Source organism: Aptenodytes patagonicus, chromosome 4 (assembly GCF_965638725.1).
Source record: "Aptenodytes patagonicus chromosome 4, bAptPat1.pri.cur, whole genome shotgun sequence".
NCBI lineage: Eukaryota > Metazoa > Chordata > Aves > Sphenisciformes > Spheniscidae > Aptenodytes > Aptenodytes patagonicus.
In genome coordinates this window covers 86120531-86141721 of record NC_134952.1, presented here as the reverse complement: position 1 = coordinate 86141721, position 21191 = coordinate 86120531, and the positions used below count along the sequence as shown (strand labels likewise).

The window sequence follows — 21191 nt, the reverse complement described above, 5'->3', positions numbered from 1 at the left end:
AGGCCTGCGCCTGGCGGGGCTATCAGGTCTAATGGGTGCGTTCATATCATCCTCCTCCATCGTCACAGTGTCTGAGTGCTCAGAGAGTGAAACAGAAATGGGACGTCTTGTGAAGAGGACAGTTTGTCGTTGTCATAAAGACAAGTTACCTAAATCGTAACTTTGAGGTTATTACGCACAGAGAGTTGCATCTCAAATAGAGAAGTCTCACGTCACTTGGACTAGGCGGTGATGTAATTTCCAGAGATTGGGATTGCAAGTACTTGTTTTTTGTTTGGCAACTGCTTGAGGCATCTAGGAAGATTGACAATCCCATGTCTTAGATTATAATTTAGAGCATCTCAGATTTTTGTATTCAGAGCCATAACGGATAGACTGCAAGACTGGATCTTAAATCCAAGATCTGTGCAGTTCTGTGCAAAGACTTGCCCAGTACTTACATTTCCATGATGTCAATAATTTTAAGTTGCGTCATTGACCTAAGCGAACTGAAAATGTATGGTCATTCATCTTTACAAGTGTCATGTCTTTACCGACATTAACCTGATTAATGAATGGTGATACACATATACAGTGAATTATAAAATTACTGAATATATTGAAAGTGTCATCAATAAAAATTAAAAGCAGGTAAGAGAGATGTTGTTACAACTTAACTTAGGAAAGTTACTGTCTTGGGCTTCCAGAGCATCGATTCTTGTGCATTTTCCACTGATAGTTGGATATAATTCCTCGTAATCTTGTTGGCAGAGACAGGTGGGCTTCTTCAAAAAAAGACTGAATTCCTTAATAAATTCTTACAGTATTGCTTTTTATAATGACATTGCCCTGGATACTTTTATGGAAGTTGATCTTAAGTGTCACAACTCCATGTCACCAAAACAAAAACATCTGAAAGAGTTTGTCATGCTACTTCTTTAGAGATGAATCAGTCATAAAGCACTGTTTCATCGACTTTGATGATTTTATGACCAAAAAGCACAGTTTGAAATTTACATTATGTCAGGATCAACCTTTAAAAAGGGGAAACTGACTTTTGAATGTGTCCGTGTTTAATACCCCGGAGCAAGAGTGTACCCTGAGTCTATGTCCCTGACATATTTTTACACCAGCGACGATGAAAATATAAAAGGATATGTTACCTTCTGTACGTTGGTAGATCACAACCTACGAAGTTCACTTTCAGTTGGGTCGCATGAGATCTTAACTGTTAAGCTTGGCATGTCTTGATCTAGAGTCTAGTCAGGCAAGAAAGAATAATAATTCTGTTACTTCATTCTCAAAGCATCTGGGTAAGGAGTAGATGGGCAGAAATCCTTTAATTCCTCTTTCATTCTGGGTTTGTAGTTCAAAAGTACGTTCTTTGGAAGTTGGAGGATAAAGATGATACTAATGAAGCATGAATAAGTGAATGAAATGCTGTGCATCTGTACATTTCTCTTAATTTGTCTAAAATGTATTTTTTTTTCCGCTTTCCCTTTTTCAAAAGCCCCAAGATGAGATTATCGTTTATCGTGTTTTCCACCCAGGCACACGTCATTATGCCATTAACTGGAGACAGGTTAGTGCACTGCTTTTCTAATTCTCCCTCTCCCTCCTCCCCCCTAAGGGCTCTTATTAAATCAGAGGAACAGTAACAGATAGCGAACAATAACCGATACCTTTAAGCGGTGGCCAGTCACGAAGCCTCTGTGCAGAGCTGGATTTAATTTTGTGAACATATCAATGGATAGTCTAGTAAAAAAGGAAGGAAAAGAATGATGGGAAATAAATTCTTGATGTGAACTCTGCAACTGCTTTGCAGAACAGCTACAAGTAATGTTTTGATCTCTGCATGACTCTGCATCTTCCTTGGCACAGCAGGAGAAATGATTCTTGCTTTTACGTTTGTAAAGCAACGCCTGTAGATAAGTCTTCAGTATTTTTTCATGTCTAGGTAAAGCATACAATAGTAAATTAATGTTTTCCATAATCTCATATAAGGTAGGTGTTTAATTTTGTATTTTCAAATCAGGACTTCAAAATCAATTTTAGACAGTGGAGTTGGTGCCGCTTGAAAGGTGTGAGATCTTTCTGGCATTGTGATGATGTATGGATGTGCCTGAACTCTTCCTTTTAGTTGGTGTTTTCAAAGGCAATGAAATTCAAGGCTGCTCGCTCTGATTTCTAAAGCAAATAAGGATTAGCAGCTAGAATAGGTCAAGGATAGGTGGGGGGAAACAGAAGGAGAAAACCAGGCGGGGAAGAGACCGTTGTAAAATTAACTACTAAAATCGTAGGAATTGGAAAATGATATTGTGGAATCAGTGCTTTCAGCAGAGGACAGTTGCGCTGTCGTCACAGTCCTTCAGTATCCTTTCAGCTTTGTCAAAAACAACATGACCTCCTCTCTCTCTCCGTTCTGTCCAGAAGCTAAAAACACTGCACAACTTTTTGGATTTTTGAACATGTGGTTAAACCATTTAGGAATCATTTTAACGAACTGTGGCAGGGTGGAGGTGAGGTAGTCCTTCCTTTCTGCTCCCTTTAGTAGTCAATACAAAATGCGGTCTGCCATAGTTAGTTTACTGTGTGGTTGTGGTTTTTTGGTTTTTTTTTTTGTTTTTTTTTTTTTTTTAAATAATACATAATAGCAAGTACAAGACTTACTGAAGAGGCCTGTCGTGGGCAACAGACAAACGTGTCACGCTACAGTAATGTATGCTGACATCCTAGAAATAGGATGTCTAAAGACCCAATTCTAAGCCCCTCCTGTTTCAGCATTTTAAAAAGTGGTCTGACTTAAGAACAGCCGAGTTTTCACTTCCCCCCACCCGGACTTGGATACTGGATCTGCTCTCTGCAGGGAGAGACAAGGTTATAAGCCATTCTTCCAGATGGCTTGAGAGAGGTCAGGAGAGGACACACAAGAGAGACATACCACAGGACACAAGCCTGTTCTGAGGACTGCTCAAGTCAATGAGATCCTTTCTCTCGATTTCAATAGGCCCTTAATCCCTGTCAGTGGCCTATTCCTTATCAAGCATGGAGAGTCAGCACTGATAGCATACAGACCACTTGGAATGCTTGGGCAGAACTCTGGAACCCCGCCACGGAAACACAAGCGCCTTTTTCATTACATGTCTGTGGCACACTTTAAGCCATGGCAAGAACCATGTTTTTCTCGGAAGCCTCGTTTAAAGCACAGGACGAACCTTCTTGAGTTCTAGTGAGTTCCTCTGTGGGACTCTTCTTTAACGCAAGGTTTGCTGATGCTTTTGTGAGCGTGGTAGGGGAAAGGAAATTACTACGCTTATTCTTTAGGAGGAATTATAAGGAGAATGAAAAGGAGACGTTAGTAACTGTGACCATATGTACATAGGTAAGAATGGATAGATACAGTTGGAACAGCTGTCCTTTTAAGTAATAAAGAAGTCAACAGAGGAAAATGACTTGGAATGTCTAACTCCCATTGTTCCAAACAGAAGATGAGGATGCTAAGTACAGTGCAGTTTTGGGGATGGGTGTGTATGTGTGTGTGATGATGGGATATTACGGCCTTGGTTTTTTTATGTGCGTTTTGGACTTGCAAGGACGTTTTTCCCCTTGCTTACTTGCTAATTCACAGACGTCAGGAAACCACAATTCATGCCCAGCAGTTAGTTCAAAGTAGGGAAGTCTTTCTTGTTTTGAAAGCCTTAGGCTTCTAATTGTTTGCACAAAGTTCTTGTTGGTTTTTACTGCATAATAAAGCTGTGGATATACCAAAACCCACACCATAGCACCAAAGCCCTGAGATTACCAAATATTTTGTGACTATGAACAGTGCTATGTGAATAACTCTGGAAACAGAAGTCACTGCTAACCACAGTACACACAATGCGGGGAAAAAATACATAGAATAAAAATAACACCCATATATCCCATTTTAGGGATAACATGTTTCCCCTGTGAAGTTTAGCTGGAGCCTGTACGCTAAGTGCTAAGTAAAGATTTGTGCATTCACATCTGGGGCTCAGTTTTGCAACCAGTTTTGAAAAGCAAGTTGTTTGGAAAAGCGGATACACTTACGAGTATCATTCAGATGGCACAATGTTGTCTGCGTTCTCTTTTGGCCAACTGTGTGCTGGCCAGCAGAATTTCAAGTTTCTGTAAACCTGCTTCTGCAGCATTTGACCGACGTCCATGGCCAGGACTAGCCCTGCTGACTCTGCTCAGGTGAAACTCCTGTTGGAGCTAAGGAAAGGTTGTATTAATGAAGGTGGAAAAATAGGACGCTTAAGTTCCTGGTACGTAACCAACTGTACCTTACTGTGCTTATCCATAGTCTGGTGGAGCACTGACTATTCATTTATTGCACAGACACACGTAATCTAGCAAGACATTTATGCATTTTGAGCTTCTGTCACGTGAGCTAACCCTACGCTTTGGTTCAAGAAGCTTGCCAAAATAGAGCCATCTGCAGAGAGCAAGTTCTGCTGAGCCTATAAAGTACAGCAAAGTCAGCCACCTACATGTTTTCCATTTGGAGCCCATGCAGGACGCCTAAAGTTTGAAGCAGAATAATTATTATAATTGTACCGAGCCCTCTGTACTATTTGAGAGGTGTAGAAAGCAGGAACCTCCTCCAAATTACGCATCTGAGGAGGCTGATGTGCAGCATTTACTTTCACCAGTACGACAGCTCTGTTCGTCAGGGATGTAACCATCCCTCTCTTTCTTAAAGAATACTTTCTTGCCCCCACTTTGTTTCACTAACAAGTTTGTGTGTTTTCCTGTTGTTATACTTCCTTCTTAGCAGCAAAACCAAAGTACCTGTTTTGTTTGCCTTTATTTGTTAGAGACGAAGTACGTTGCCTCGCAGGCACGTAGCCTCATTCCTGATGATAAATACATGCTCATTGGGAATCACAGTTTCCCTGCCAGTGCTCATACTCTCAACACACTGAAAAATGATTCAAGATTCCAGCACTTCAATAGGTAGAATGCAACATGGTAAAGAAATGTAAGATACTGTCCCCCATCCAGAAGAGCTAAGAACACCACTACTTAAAACTGCATAGATATTAATGGAGACTCAACATTTCATACACGGCTAGCCCCTTGCCCAACTGAATCAGCACGACCTGAGGCTTACGTGACAATTTCAGCTGGTTCTAACCTCCACAGCACTTATGTACAAGTGCAAAATTTTCTTCCTAAAAAAAAAGCAGGGATTTGAATGGTTTTTAAGATTCGGTCCTCAAGCATGCTTTGCTTTCTAGCAAGTATAAGCCTTTCTTTGTACACGTTGAAGACGCACATAAGGCAAACGATCGTCCCTTTCTGTTAAGCGTTCTTACTCTCAAAGACAGTATCGTGTCTCTGAGAAACTAAGGTGGCTTGTGCTTCGTAACTGGTCTGTAGCTTTATCGTTGGTCCTCTCAAATGGGGGTATGATCTACATCCTGCCGCAGTAGAAGGAAGTATTATTACCTGTCTTCCGCTTCCAGCGAGTGCTGGCTGTGGTCCTATCTACGCGAGGCAACAGGGCGATGCCTTCACAACATCAGTAGTCCTACCACGCTGACGACACTGTTTTTAGCATCGTGTCAATTAAACTTACTTAAAGCAAGAGATAATACTAAACAGTGATGAAAACAGTACCTCTTGAGTTGCCTAAATAAAAGCTTGCAGCTTGGTGCAACAGAGCTTATGCAGAGAAACCTCTCCTGTAAACTGGTGATAGTTGCCTCGGCGTAATTTGAACTCGGAAAGGCAAACAGTTACATTTAGACCTGAAAGTAAATCTGAATTGTGGAACATGCTCAGGTAAGGAGAGGCTGCTACATTTCAATTTATGTTAAATTGATTTCTTCAGTTGTTTGCAAAGCTGGGCTGCTTTGTAATCTCTCTTTACTAAATGGTCTGTTTTCAATTCTAAATCTAATTCTGCAGTGCCCTGCCTTGGAGAGGCAGTGAAGGTACAAGACGAGCTCGGCGTAGACTTTGGCCTGTGCAGGGAGCAGTGTTTGTAGATAGGCCCGTATGCCTCACAGCAGAGTTGGCACAGCCTCCCTCACAGCAAACAAGCCCTCTGCAGCTGAGGTGTGTAATGCTGCTGCAAGGTCCTGCTCCCCGAGGTAGAGCTCAGCAGAGTTCCTCAGAGAGATAAGAGCAGTGAGCGCTGCTGAAGCTGCCACGGGAACCTTTCCTGACCTCAGCCGGGCTGGGATTACGCCTGCCGCCCCTGTTCACGGACTAGCTAAAAAGAACCCGCAGAGCAAAATGACGGAGAGCTTGTAGCCATGGTTGTGTTTGTCTGGCTGCTGATGGAAGAATTATCTGAAGTAGTTACAAAGCTTAAGAGAGAACAGACAGGGTAGCTATTAAAAATTAGACGTGCTTTTTCTAAAAAAAGAGAGATGTGATGCAGCGCATATGCTGAATGGGGAACAGATATTAAATTTGTACGCATTGAGCCCAAACACAGACAGGCTGCAAGTTGCTGATTCTGTTTTGCTTTTTCCACCTCCCTCCCTTGTCTGACTTAAACCATGAAGCCAATGGCCCTTCAGCCTTTATCACTGCTACCGAACTGTACTGCGGTAGTGTCCAGACACACAGACTGAGGTCATGGCTCTGTTATTTCAGTACAGATGAGTTTTAAAACGAGACCTTCTCTGTGGATTTTTGTGGCTACAAAAAATTATTACAGAAACTGGAGAAAGGAGAGTTTTGAGAGCACCGAAGAGCAGGAATGAGGGCTTCAAAATGCTATGGCTGGTTGACTAAAGAGAGTCCCATTATCAGAATGATTCAGGCACACAGGAGCTCCTGGTGCCCACCCTCCAAACTGGGTGGGTGCGAGTTTTAGCGTGATTGTACTAACCTCTCCTGCTGTCTGATGTGGCTCATTTGCTGGGGCCCCAAGTCCTGCACCCACATTGGCCTTGTGACATCCAGACCAGGACTCGCTCGTACCTGACCAGCTCGGAGCACGGGTGGAGCTTGTTCACATCTGGCTGGGCCTATGTAGTACAGATGTGCCCCGAGGGAAAGAGATGGTGACTGATTAAATGCAGCTAAAAAAGCTCATGCTGCCAAAGATTTTCCTGGAACGCCTTGTAGGCAGAGGCCTGGAAACACCAGAGATTTCTGTGTGACCGGGTCACAAGACATTTTAGATAAATAAAACTGAACTGATCGTACAAAAGCTATTTTTGCAAAATGAAATCTGTTTCAGAAAACTGGGACTTCAGTTGCTGCTTGTTTCTTGGCAGCAGAACGCTAACGCCTGTGATGTGCTGCCACTCATTTCTGGCAAGCACTAAGTATGTGGTTTATAATCTGCGTTCATACATAATCAGTTTCAAGTTGTTTCTATAGATGCTGAATGTAAAATATTTGGATCAAACAGATTGTATTATCTTACATAACTTGTTCTCTTCCATATATTCAATGCCACATTTCTCTCCCCCTGCCCTGATTGTATTGGTTGATCCTGTGATTGGGAGCTTATTACAGCTATGGATCGTACTTTGGAACAGAGCTTCTAAACATAGAGAAAGCCCATCAGCGGAACAAATGACTAGTGGGTGGCATTCAGGCAGAGCGGCATATGCATTCTTTCTCATTTTGTTTGCCCTAAGGAAAGCTTTCACGCATCCTGCAACGTATTTTCCCTCCATCTCCTCACCCCTGCTGGTTTCCTCTTTGTCACCTATATTTGTTATAGCGTTCTATATATTCTGGCCCGAATTTTGTCCCTACTTAGTTTTCACTTGTCCTTTCCTAGCACAACTTCCCACGGGCTTTGCTGGAACTTTGCCTGCATAAGAATTACGAACTTCCAGATTTGTTTGTTTCAGTAAAGTCTCTCCGCCTTTTTTTCCCCCACTCATACTCGTTTCACTGGAAATAATTCCTTTCGTGCTACCTACCAGCTTCTTCAGTCTTATCATCATAGTTAAGTGAGCATCTCACAGTCAGAGATGGATTTATTTAAAGGCCCATGAGAAATCATGACACAGCCTTATCCTCCTGTTAAATATAAGTGAACCGTGACCTGTGTAAGTATGATGTCTTGTCAAAGGTCACACAGAAAGGTAGTGACAGCCAAAAATTTCAAAAACTATCCTTAATCCTAGTCGCTTTCCATGGATACAAGAGGTGTCTTGCAAATGCTGCATTTGCCTATTGATACTTACTTTTAAGGGAGAAGATTTTCATTATTGCAATTCTGTCCTACCCCGTTAAATACCTGCATATTGACCTGGAAGATTTCTCTAGAAATAGAACTGCTGTTTTAGGGGATTTCTTTTTTAATTGCAGTGCGATTAGAAGTGAAGTTGGTTTAACTGAGCAAAGTAGACTTAATATAACAATTTCCAACGGGCTATTTAATGCTGAGGCTTTGCCACTTCTTTGCAATATCTGCTCCGTCTGAAACATTTCACTTGATTCTAGCTCTTTGACTCACTGAGGCATATTGTGTTATTTAGGTCTAAAATATCTGTTACCACAGTGCCGCTTCCGTTGTGAATACAAAATCTGCCTCCACATGGTATCTCAGCTAAGTGCTATATTTTACAGGTTGTAATTTCAGATCTCCTTTATGACAAATACTGATTTTTCCATCAATAAACTAACCCCTTTCCCCACTTCAAATCACGCTAACAGTCTTCTAACCTTTTTCGTTTCCAGAGAGAAAATCAAGAAAGGTCTTAAGGATTTGGAGGAAGTAAAACCAGCGGGTGACACATATATACATGAAGGATTAAAACAGGTAGGTTTTACGCATCTTCTTGCAATCAAAATAACCTCTGTTCTCACCCTTTGGATAACAACAGCAACAACCTGTAACGTAAATGGATTGATTGTATGCCTCAGTCTGCTATACTCGAATCTTTTTGGTTTCCTAAGCGGTCTCAAGATTGTCCAGATACTATGCAAATCCCATGCAGAAGATTAGCCATCATAGAAAATTGCCATATGGAATTTCTTTTACTTGATCCTTCGCAGCAGAGAGCGGTTCTTTGTCATGAATTTAACAGCTAGCACAGCATACCAATTACATGGTAAATAGTCACACACAGCTTCGTAGGGCTGCGAGTCTAACAGTGCCTTCTAGAGCATGTGCTTACAGAGAGTTTACTGCACAGATCAGCATTTTCAAGACAAATGGTCTTAATTTCGGACTATCTTAATTGTGGAGTTCCCAACTGCTTATATTTTCTTGAGACATACGGTTAAAGTGTACTTTGCTGAAAGAATCAGGCCCTGAAGGTGAGGGATACGGTAAGGATCTAAGTTTTCACTGTTACGGATAGAAACTCAGTTTCTTCCTTAACGCCTATGGAGCCAAGTTTGTAATTGTGATCTGCGGGCTGAAAAGCTAGGCAAACAGAAGTTTGTTGCTGTTCAAAAAGAATACTTAGTTTTAAGCCATTCTTTTTGTATCTTGGAACGTACTGACTGGCATTTGAAATACGGGGGGTAGCAAAGTAAACCTTATGGTGGATCTAAAGAGAAGTGAGCTTCACAACTCAGAGACTGTCTGTCCTGAAAGAATCAAGTGTTTCCAAGGGTTGATCAGTTAGTGACCCCAGCACTTCGGAGATGGGCTCACTGGTGACTGGAAAACACCGATGAATGATTTCCTTGTTAGCAGCGAGTTAAAGGGAGGCAGAGGATTGTCACGGGAGATGGGTTTGAAGATGAGGCTGAGTGTTGCTTCAGACGCTATATTCACTTAGAAGATGCATCTTGGTTAAAAGTTCAGGTGCAATTTTAAGCTGGATAAATATTTTTTGTTTTCAGGCCAACGTGCAAATTGCGAAGCAAGGAGCCTCAAGGTTTTCTAGTATCATAATTGCATTGACAGATGGCAAGCTAGATGGTCAGATTCCCTTGTATGCCGAGAAAGAGGTGAGCGCTGGGTGAAAATGCATGTTATATTCTAAAGAGTTTGGGTGTTGCCTGTTGAATAAAAAAACTGTTGTATTCTGGGGCAGGCAAAGAAATCCAGAGAGCTGGGAGCTAGAGTTTACTGTGTTGGCGTCCTTGATTTTGTACAAGAACAGGTAAGAACGTTACTATTCTACATTACTAGGCAGTACCTTGTCACAGGGTTTTATACAGTTAATATTAAGTAATATAGAAATTAATTTTACTTACATTAGGCAGTATAATGTCTTCTCTGGCTCAGGAAGCAGACACTCAGATGTGTACACAGACATAAATAGAATGTGTGGGTGTCACTTTCATCGCCGAGAAGACCTGTTGGAAATACCCTTGCTAACTGGAAGCTGCCAGCAGGAAAGGATGCAGGCAAAACCCCTTTCATTAAGATGGCAACCAGATTAGGTTACAGGTCACGTGAACAGAGTAGCTATAGACAAGCTTCAAGCAGCGTGTATAACAGCCTCGGGATAAGAACAAGAAAGAAGGATCGATGTCCTTCATTGACTGAAAGCTCTTCCAGAGTTGCTCTGTCCTAATGAAGGCTGTAGCTACTCTTGTACCATTCAAGTGACTTAAATGGAGAAGCGTACAAAAGACGCTTTACTACAGAAGGTGCGTAGAAAGGCTTTTTAATGGAAGGCAGAGCAAACAGGGAAGGTAATTCTGGAAAGAGTTACAAAATCACTGCCAAGATACAGTACCTAAAAGGTTTCTTTAGTGTGGTGGTTTGACATGATGGCTGGCCGCTATACCATTTTGTTAGCTGCAGTAGGTTGTAGTAAGTCCGCCCATTTAGAAAAGTCATAGTTAGCTCTGAGGGAACTCAAAATTTTCCTTCTCTTTGCAGAGTTGATGGGAGTTGTTTTTAGACATCCATTTACATTTTAAGGGTGAAAAGCAGTGTGGTGAATTTAGTTTGCCAAATGATTCATGTGTTTGCATGCGTTTTCTCTCCAAAGCTTGAAAAAATTGCTGACACGAAAGAGCAAGTCTTCCCTGTCACTGGAGGATTCCAAGCACTTAAGGGGATAATCAATTCTGTGAGTATCGGGCAATAAGCTGAACATTTCCTCAAGATGACAGCATACTCTCCAGTCCCACTTACTTTTCCAGGCAGAATTGGTTCCTAAATCAGTAATTGCAATATATTTAGTTTTCTCCTCCTTATCTTAGAGATGCAGTTCTGTAAATTAACATTGCCTGCCACTCCTGCAATTATTCATGCTCAGAACTCGTGTGGAGTTTGAGGACTCCATAGAAGTGCAGTGAGTTTGAGGGGGATGCATTGAGGAATGGCTGCTATAGGTTTAGTCTGAAAAAAATCAAGGCTGTTGCTCCAGGAGAGCCGAGAACAACTGGTTAAAATCATTAGGAATGAGTGCAGTTTAGGAGTTGCCCAAATCTTCGTATACGGAGAAGCATTCTAAATACATACTTTAGCCTTGACTTAAACCACTTCTTTTCCTGGTAAGTGATAAGACTTTCAGTTCCTTTTTTTCAGCATGCCATGATAAACTCCCATCAGTGAGATGAGGCCATTCAACTGATTACTCTGACTTGTAAGAAGGGATCAAAGCAAGAGGAACATTGTGGTTGTGATCAGTGGCTTGACAGTATTTTAGCCATGTGCCAGGAAGACACCTTTGGTTGAGGGGACCTAATTTATTTGCCTCATCTTAAACTAAAAGCTGTGTGTTTTATGCAAGGTTAACAGTGTTGCTGCTGCATGTAGGCAACACAATGGAAAAAAGCTTACTGTCAAAAGTCAAGTCAAAAACAATAATGAAATCCTTTTTCTGAGAGAGATCCCACTATAATCCATTTCCCCCTTTTTTTTTTTTTTAAATAAAGAAAGGATACTACTCACATACAGGATATTATGCAGTCATGAATTTATCACTTCCCTTGAATAGTGTGTTTTTTGTGGAAGTTAATGTCATAATGAAACAACTTATTTTCCTTCTTGTTGCTTAAAATAAATGCAGTTTCAGAATCTGCCTTGCACATTCTAAAGAGATATAATCAACCTCTTCATGCAGTGACATTTATTTTCCTGAAAAGATAGTACGCTCCACGTGGTACTGCTTTTTTAACATCTCGTTCTATGCCATTTTAAAGACTCGCAAGAATCAGTTACTCTGCTAGTGTGAAGTGATGCAACATTGAAGCCACTAGTGATAGACTTATAAATAAGAGCTGAATGTTTAACCCCCGTTGATTATGTTAAGTTTCCAAGGATACTGCATTTCATAATGTCTATATCAAGATAGAACCAGATAAAGGACTAAATATATTTGCGTTTGGAGTTTTCTCTCCAACAAGGGTTACTGACCTGCAGATTGGACCCTTTCAAGGAGTCAGGTTTCTCTACTCTTCTTGGTCTTTGAGGAAGCAGCAGGAGTACGATCGCTTGAGATTTCTGAAGAGCTCAGCTTGAGGAGCCTGTAATTCAAACATGCGGAAGATTGGCATAACCTGTAGGTTGTCCCATTATCCCTCATTCTCAGCGAAGGTATTTTTGGGCAGTCTCTGGCTAGTAGCAGTGCCTGTCTGCCTCTTTTATACCTCCCAGGAGCTTTCAAGCACCTTCGCTTTTTTGTGGACAGAGTGAGGAAAGCTTTTCTGATGAGATTTGGCAGATGGTGTTTGCACGAGCCTCAATCCAGCATCTTCTGGCACTTGTGAAAACCCGAGTGTAAAAATCCCAGATTTGTGCATATCATAGCTGTAGAGCAAGAAAAGACGCACATAATGGCAGCGCCTTGTTTTAAGATAACAGCTTAGCACCGACAGGGATTGTACAGAAAAAACAAACTTCAAGTACACTGTTCTACAGCTTAAATGCGTTGTCTGCTCCTTTAAACTGCGCCTGAACTGCTGAATTGTTTGAGGTTTTATTTAACAGACTGCAGCTGGAATAGACATTTCAACACTTGGCTTACTGCATATTTCTGTCCATAAAAAGACTCTTACGTTGTGGCTGTCAGGGCAGTGGAAAATGTTTTTGCTGATAAATAAAGGAGCATGAGAAGGCCCTTCTGATAGGAAGCATATCAACTGACTTCAGCCTTACCTGCATCAGTCTCAGTAATTGGGATAAAGGATCAAACAAAAACAGTTAGCACTAGTGATTTGATAACTCCTGAGAGCTTTTAGAGGCTTGAATATTGTTTACAGCTTTCTGAAAAGCACTCAGTGTAACCAGAGTTTCATTTAGCTGTCAAGGCATGTGACGTTCTCCTTTTCTCTTCTCTAGTAAGCACATTAAATTTATTTGTTGGAAGTAGCGGGAGAATGATACCCTGCCAGTATCCCTGTTTTACCATAGAGCATGGATGGAAGTATCCACAGATAGGTGTTTTTGTGGTTTTTTTTTTTCATGTGTGTGTGGGGAATTAATGCATGTGTGGTGGCTGTATTAACATGATTTTTTGGTATGCTGTAGTTATAACTCAATTTTCTTTGAAGGGGTTTTGACTGATTGTGACAATTCATTCTCATTGCATTATAAAATTGATAAGCAGATGTAATTGAACATGAAATAGTCACAGTTTTCCTTTTTATTCACAATTATAAATCCATTTCAGTTTGCAAGCTAGCTAGAAAATACAGTCTCAAAGAGACACTCTGTCATAAAAGGGAAAGCTAATTTCAAAACAGATGAAAATGAAATACCCACGTCACAAACATGCAGAAGTATTGCTCAAAGTGTGGTGTCAAAGGTGCAGTTGTGAAACCCTCCATGAACATTGTTGAACGCTTCCTGTTTAGAAAAAAATATACTGTTTACAGAAATGGCAGCGACCCAGCAATTAAAACCCTCAAGCAAAACTACAACACAAAACTGTTCAGTAGGAATGATCGGAGGAGCTGCTCGAAGCCTCTACTACATTTGTCTCTACCGGACTCAGCTGTGAGATTTTTTTGGCTGCTATGTTGTTATACTTACAGCAAATTCCAGGAGAGCTGAGTTAGTTGATGGAAAAAACAGTGATGGGCTTTATCATAGAGTATCTCTTAGTACCTGCTTCTGCAGTTGTTTGAAGTCTAAGCAATTATTCCAATTTATTTTCTTTGGACAAATACACAAAATATGTTTAATCATGGCCAGGGATTAACATTCAGGACAGTAAAGATTAGCATTTAGAGAAAACCTAGCTCAGATGTTGAAAAGCTTGCATTGTATTTTGACCACCTTCTTAGTTCAGATAAAATCCCGGTGAAGCGAGTAAGGATTTAAGCACCGCCATGCTGTTTTGTGTTTCTGTTGAATAATATCAACTAACGAGTCCAAACTCTGAGCAGACTTCTGTGAAGAGGCAACTGTTTTGTGAAGTTTCCAGCTCTTCTGGCATTGCTAATATCTAACTTCACAAAGTAGTAACTAAACAGCATTGTCAGGGTAAATAAATCTAAGCAAAAGTCTAGAGCTTAAAAGAAAAATGCTGAAGGCAAGTTATTATGCCATCAGGAACAGTTTACTGATGAAGTTTGGCTGATAATTACGTGGAGCATGGCCTCATGAGCAAGCCATAGCAGTGTGAACTGTAAGGGTTTGGGAGTACACAATTTATATCACTATGCGACAGTTTAGTACTATATAAGAAAATGAAACCCATTCTTCTTTCCCTTCCTTTCCTATATATGATTTATGTTAAATCTTTTTTTTTTTTTTTTTAAAAAAACCCCATTTGATAAAGAACCGTTTGGGAATTTGTCATTTACATTGTTAGATCTGAGTTCGTCTGTCATAACCAAAATAGCACCTTCCTACCGGGCTTTGGAGGAGCGTTGGTGAGGCTGCGCATCTCTTGATACAAGGGTACTGAGCTGTAAGCAAGCAGTCTGTAAGCAAGCTAGCTCAAGAGTGCCTCACTTGCATCTAATCAGATACGGTCCTGAAACAGAGCTTTCACCAGCAGAAACTGTGAAGAATTTGTGCTTGTTAAATAGCTCAGTCAAACTCACAGTTTCCCTAAGGGATCAGTTTCTGCAAGGTGACCAGAGACTGTGGGGCTGACAGCCTTGAGAGAGTTGGATAATGTCTCAGGCATCAGGTAATCTCTTCTCTGCAGTGCAAAAAACCAGTATTGGTTGTCAAGGAGGGGAGCAGAATTATGTTTGTATTCATAGAAGCAGGAAACGTTGCCTCATTTTAACTGTTTGCTCACTTATGAAACAATGAATGGAGGAATAATGAGGAGAAGCAATTAAATTAAGGAGCTGGGAGCCAAGGTGCTGCTATCGCTTGAATCAAACACATAGAGTCTTTAGACATGACAGTATCTTTCATAAAGCTGAAGTGTCTGTAATGTTCCCGTAACACTCCGCTGTAAATCAGTATGATGTTTTATTTCCAATTTTTCCTGCAATTTTTCCTGTTTTGCCTGCTTTCGTGGCACGTTTCTGTGCATGTGGTTCGCAAAGCTTAGCAAATCTGAATCGCTTTTATGTGCCACATTCTGAAAAACAAAACCAATGAAAGATCCCTGCTTCCCCTTTCGCTTAAGCAAACACAAGTCCTACTGATTTGTAAGTCTAAGTTGTCTGGTTGTCTCTGCAGGCAGAATTGGACAAGGCTTGTGCCTTTAAAAGTTACATTAATGGAACCCACTTTAGTAACATTATTAGAGTGTGTGACAGGTCTAAGTAGACTTAAACACATTTTTATACTAAAGTGAGTTGGCAGCGCTTAATACAGGAAGTTAAAATATTTTTTGTACTTAAGAAACCCCACAAAAACTTGTCAGATAAGACTACAGGAACTGATACATGCAGAACTTAAGAGGAAGTAGTGAGTTTAAAACAATTCTAGACTGAACTTTTTGTATCTTCGTTACAAAATTTCTTAAGAATTCTGCCTGAGAAGGATTAGAAAGAGAATTGTTAAGCTCTCTTTTTGCTTGTTCATTTTGCAGGCGCTCGGTTTTGAATCGTTCATTTTATGTGGGAAAACCACCCTTAAACATACTGTACAAAAAAAATTTATCAAGACATGTAAGCTGAGCAGTCGCATCACCAAACTGAAGCTAAATTGTCTCCAGGTTGGCCAGCCCCTCGGGAAAAACCCTAACCCTTAGCATGAAGTTGTAAGTTGGTCCGAGAAAAGTTGCAAATTCATAGATAATATTGCAACAAAATAAGAGACTCGTGAAGCCTTGAACGTCAGCGTAGGTACGGAGAGACAGGACACAGTAGGGCAAGCTACTAATCGCCTGTGGGCAGCCCCCCTGCAGCTGTACCTTGACTACCGCGTTCAGCTCTACAGATCTTGCTGCAGGAATGGTACTAACAAAAAACAGCAGGTTAGCTAACAGTGTAACTGTGAGGGGAAAGGGACGGTACGACAGGAAGGAATGATTCTTGGAAGAATAGAGTAATACATACATCGGCAGTTCTTTTCTCAGATGGAGCTTTTTTTTTGTGAAAATGCCTGCACCGAAACGAGCAGCACCACTTGTTGTGTGGTACCTTACCCCACATGATGAGATTTCTCAGTACCTACTCAAGTATCCACCTCTTGGTGAAAGGGTAACCTGGGAGAGAGGAGACCTCAATGTAGGATGTAAACTCCGAGGCTGAAGTGGAGTTACTTAGAACTATCAAATGAGTGTACCTAGGAACAGTAAAACTGAACAAAGGATAAATGCATCCACTGTCCTTTAAAAAAAATATATTCATAACATACCCCGTGGAAGACTCTTGCTAAAGCGGTATAAGCAGGTAGCGCTATAAAAATCTTACTGCCTAATTGTAAAAATTCTTTCCAGTAAAACTCTTGTTGATGATATAGGGAAGTCCGCTCTGGTTGTAAAGAACAGTTGGCAAAATCCCTCTAGCATTCAGATTCATCTGAGCAACAGTGAAGGATATCTATTGAATATCCAGGGGGTTTCCACGTCAGTTAGATGGTTCCTGTATCAATCACTGTGCATGACAATGCATTCCTACCTTTAAGTTACACGGATCGGTGACAGCCAGATCATAGGGGTCCAGAGGGAACCACTGCATAAAATGTACGTGGCAGCGGCACACTCAACAGCTCTCAATACCTGACTAGTCACTTCTCATCTTGAATGTGGTGACAGTCATCGTCACTACAGTTGTACCCCAATGCCTCAGCAGAGAGAGGGGCCACACAGGCCGTCAACAAGACTTGGCAAAAAGCAGACCTGTACCGGTATGCCTTACAGTCTAACAAAAAAGTCAGCAGAGAGAGGCACAGGGAGAGAGGTAAGCGACCCATGTTGGACAGCAAGTCGGTGCCAGTGGGGTGAAGAGAACAAAGTCCAGCGAGCGGTTGTCAGTTACGTTGAGGTAGGCAAGAGCTGTTTCACGTGAAGAACAACTTTAGCCTTTAGGTTTGTAAAACTTACTGCGACGACTTTAGAAAAATGTGCTCCAGCCTCTCTCCGTCAATCTGATGCTTTCTGCACTACATATGCTATCAGCAGCACTTCCTTGGTCTGACCTGGCTTTTGCACTGGGGTGACAGTGAATTATTAACTCATACGAGTCAATTAACATCTCCCGCTGTTACCTGCTGTAAGGCAACAAGACAGGTCGGCAGAGTTCATATTCATGGAGAGTGGGAAACTAAACTGCAACAGTTAGTGCTCCGAGGTTAGACATTCTGGTACATGTGCAGTATCTCTAATGTGAACGTTCACTGAGCCTCTTCTGTCTAAACTGCTTGTGTCTCCGTGGCCAAGTTGCAAGCAACTTGGTTATTGAGTAGTAATCAGGGACTACATTATTTTGAAGTACCCGATACTTCTGTGCTGAGCCAGCTCAGCTCACTAGAGCTGAAATTCCTCCCTAGTCTACCTCGCTTAGAGTATGCTGAGACTGCTCCCCGCTTTTTCCTTAAATGATGTCCCTCAGCTGCAGATGAGGGGAGGAGGGTCACCCAACTGACTGCATGCTGTTAAGATTTTTCAAGAGCGAAATCAGCTTAAACAGTTCATTATCAATTATACGTCAACTTAATTGGATCATTTCCTGTAGGAAGAAAATATGCTCAGTTTATGCACTGGGAGTCCAGGAAGCAAACTATTAAACATTTAAGGAGGTGGGGGGAGGAGAAATGCAACAAGTTATCATTAAAAGAATTAGTCTGATTAAATCAGTCATCTGCTTTAATCCCCTTGGATGGTCTAATATTCAAGCTGCGCTGGGTGCAAGGTTTAGAACTAACGTTGCGCTATGTTTTCCATGTGATTGAGACCGAGTAGATAGTTTTGGGAATTACTGCATGTAGTTGTTAAAAGGAATCAATGGCCTGGAATAGAATGCTTTCTGCTCAACCCTTCACTGCTGTGCAGCCCTTAATTTGACATTCTCTGACATATTACAAACCATATAATGTTCTCCTGGAGAACAGAGAGCTTGCTAAGCCAGCAACATAACTGACGTGGTTCCAGTTTGTGTGAGCGTGCATGTGCCTTGTGATTTGGATTTGACTTGTCAGCTATCCCTGCATGGCTATCAGTTCTGTTACATAAGGGATGCTGTAAAACTTGCTTAAAATGAAGCACTCGCAAGTCCAAATGAAATCTAGTATTTCCTTAGCGATAAGTTGCTTAGAGTCAGATTTTCCTTGCTAATTAAAAAAAAAAAAAAAAATAGCCCAGACAACTTTTTTCCTGTTACGGAAAGTAACAGTTTGTCTTGATTCTTACTTACATTACTTGATAAGTAATGGGTTTAGGGTTGTTTTTAGTAATTTCAGGGTAAAGGTTCTGATGCTGTTAAAATACCCATCTTTTATGACCCACAGTTTTGTCATCTACATTTGGTTTACTCAGTGACTGCAAATGAGGTACTGCTTAGACATTGTATAATTAGAATATTCTCACTAACCTGACACTGCACCAGGCTTCTCTCTGATGGTTATTTTATGCAAGACCATATGTCTCAGGGATTTTTTTCATTTAGATGGGGGACACGATAGCAGCCTTCCCCCCCACCCCCTTTACCCTTGCTCTTTGTCTAAGGCGTTGCTGAGCAGCGTCAGGAAGTAGGGTGAAATTGGCAGCAAGTTGTAGTTAAGAGCACAGATGTTTGGCCGCAGGTAGAGGTAGATCCCATTACGTATTAACTGCTGTAGTTCCTTTGCCATGACTTTGCTGGAGAGAAGCATCAAAATGGCGTTTCCTGTGAAAGCATGTGTTTCATGCCAAGTCATCTTGAATTGATTGTCTTCCTTCTAAGTGTGAGGTGGTTGTGTTGCCTCATTGCTTTCTGCACAGATTAGCACTGGTGCTTCTAACTTAAAGATCCTCAGTATGACTAAGGATAGTCAAGTGTCATCAGTGAAATCAAGGGCTCTACTTAAATTCATTTTCTCTTGTCACCTACTCCAGGTCTTTATCTTTAAAGCCTAAGTCTACCACAGTATAAGGGGGCACAACTCCTATTCAGGTAAAAAAAGCCACAACTCATGAATGAGAGAAACCTGTAATGATACTGGCATACATACAGCCTAAGTTTTTCACCATCCTGATTTCACACATGTTCACTTTTACATGCTGTTCAATGAATTCAGTATGAAAAATACTGATCTATGGACAGTCAGCATTTCATTCTGTAGAACAAAAATAGCAAATGAGTCCATTACACCAATTAAACACCTCCTGCTTTACCTCCGTTTCCTTTTTACTACCTCAGCAATAGTGGTGAAAAAAAAAGTTCTAAGGTACAGAAAAAAAAGAAAAGAAAAGGAATAAAGCTGCCAGTAGTACTTCTAAATGACTTACAGAAAAAATAAAAGCACATGGAAACATGGGCAAGCCCAGTCCTAATTCAGCCAATCAGCACAAATGAAGCAAAATAATTTCAGAAACTAAATTGAGCACCTGTGTGAACTCAGTTTTGATAGGTTCTGCTTGACTCACTCCGGCCAGACAGGCTGCTAGGCCAATCTAGCTCAAAATGACTAAACCAAACAATAGTACAACACTGTTTTCATTACACATTCTTCTTAGGAGCTCTACAGCTCCAAGCTAGGATGAAGCTCAAGAAGGTATTGACTTACCAGAGAAGGGACTAATTGTTCCACAGGCTCAGACAGCTTTGCACAGCTCCAACCCAGAGTTTCTAGACCCCACTTACACATACTGCTACACCTGCGCACTCAAGCAGCTCTGTTCCCGCCTACCACTTAAATAGCTGCTCCCCAAGCCCTGGTTGTACAGGTGTGGCATTCCCTGATCAGCACTTAGTGGGAGCCAAAAGGTGTAGGCAATCCCTAATCAGGAAACAGCCCACAGAACTTGAGTATTACAGCTGATAATCAAAAGAGGCTTTGTCTATGTGCACAGATCCAACTGAGACTAGTAGTGCTAAAGGAAGTTTTAAATGCACTTCTGTGACCAGGGCCTTCTCAGACACCATTTTGTGAGTTAGCTGTAGTGTGTGCCATCTTCCCTCCCTGTCCCCCTTCTTTCGGTGCATTTTATCAAATTAAGTAACGGTTACAAGGTTATAGGTGGCTAACTTGAGCCTAGAGCTTACCTCTATGTCTTGATCGAGGGCAGAACTAAAGGAAATGCAGCTCCTTGTGCTGCAGGTTTCATGGTTAACCGAGAGAGACGCTTGGCACAGGACGTGAGGAAAAGCACATCCTTTTTGCGTGTCACACCGTGAACATAGCTTCTCCAGTTTTAATTATGTTTGCAGTTTACCATAGTTCCTAGATCTGCTTTCCTCATGGTTAGTTATATTTTGCTCACTAGGTGTTGTGCTTATAGCATCCCTACAGAAAATGGAAGGGAGGACAGAAAAAGGGGTGGAAATCTCCACAGAAAAGCCACTGTCTTGAGTTTGCCATTAGACTAGCATTTAAGGTTTTTTTTAGTGCTGTCTTGCCATCTTTCTGACCTGCAGCACACATTTTGCAGTGAGCGTACACATGACTGGCTGGCGGCGTATCAATAAGCAGTGCTCCAGGCGCAAGCTCAGAGTGCAATGAGCAGGAGCTAATACTGCTGTAAATATATTTTTGCACACGGACTGCAGAAGTGATTATATTGCACTGTCAGCATGTTTTGAACATGTCTTGCCATACGTGAGTATAGCAAATAAGATTATTTTTTAAAGGTGAACATTTTTTTCCTCTTTAAAACTTGGTTCTGGAAATAGCAAGTTAGATGCATTTGTTTTATTACAGTACGTACGCTTTTGTTTGCGGAACTATATTGCCTTCCCCTGTAAAGAGTCAAGCCAGCCTGATTTGGGATTGTCTTCGAATGAGCAATGTCGTAAAC

At 41.3% G+C, this 21191-nt stretch overlaps 1 protein-coding gene across 2 annotated transcripts in view; it reads left to right on the top strand.

Annotated features, from left to right (window-relative positions):
• Positions 1 to 21191, top strand: part of ANTXR2 (ANTXR cell adhesion molecule 2) — a 125262-nt gene that overhangs the window by 2554 nt on the left and 101517 nt on the right. For both annotated transcript variants that reach the window (XM_076337498.1, XM_076337499.1), the window contains exons 3-7: positions 1490 to 1561; positions 8665 to 8746; positions 9781 to 9888; positions 9975 to 10043; positions 10884 to 10964. In XM_076337498.1, the coding sequence (XP_076193613.1) occupies positions 1490 to 1561; positions 8665 to 8746; positions 9781 to 9888; positions 9975 to 10043; positions 10884 to 10964 (412 nt within the window). The remainder of the gene's footprint in view (positions 1 to 1489; positions 1562 to 8664; positions 8747 to 9780; positions 9889 to 9974; positions 10044 to 10883; positions 10965 to 21191) is intronic.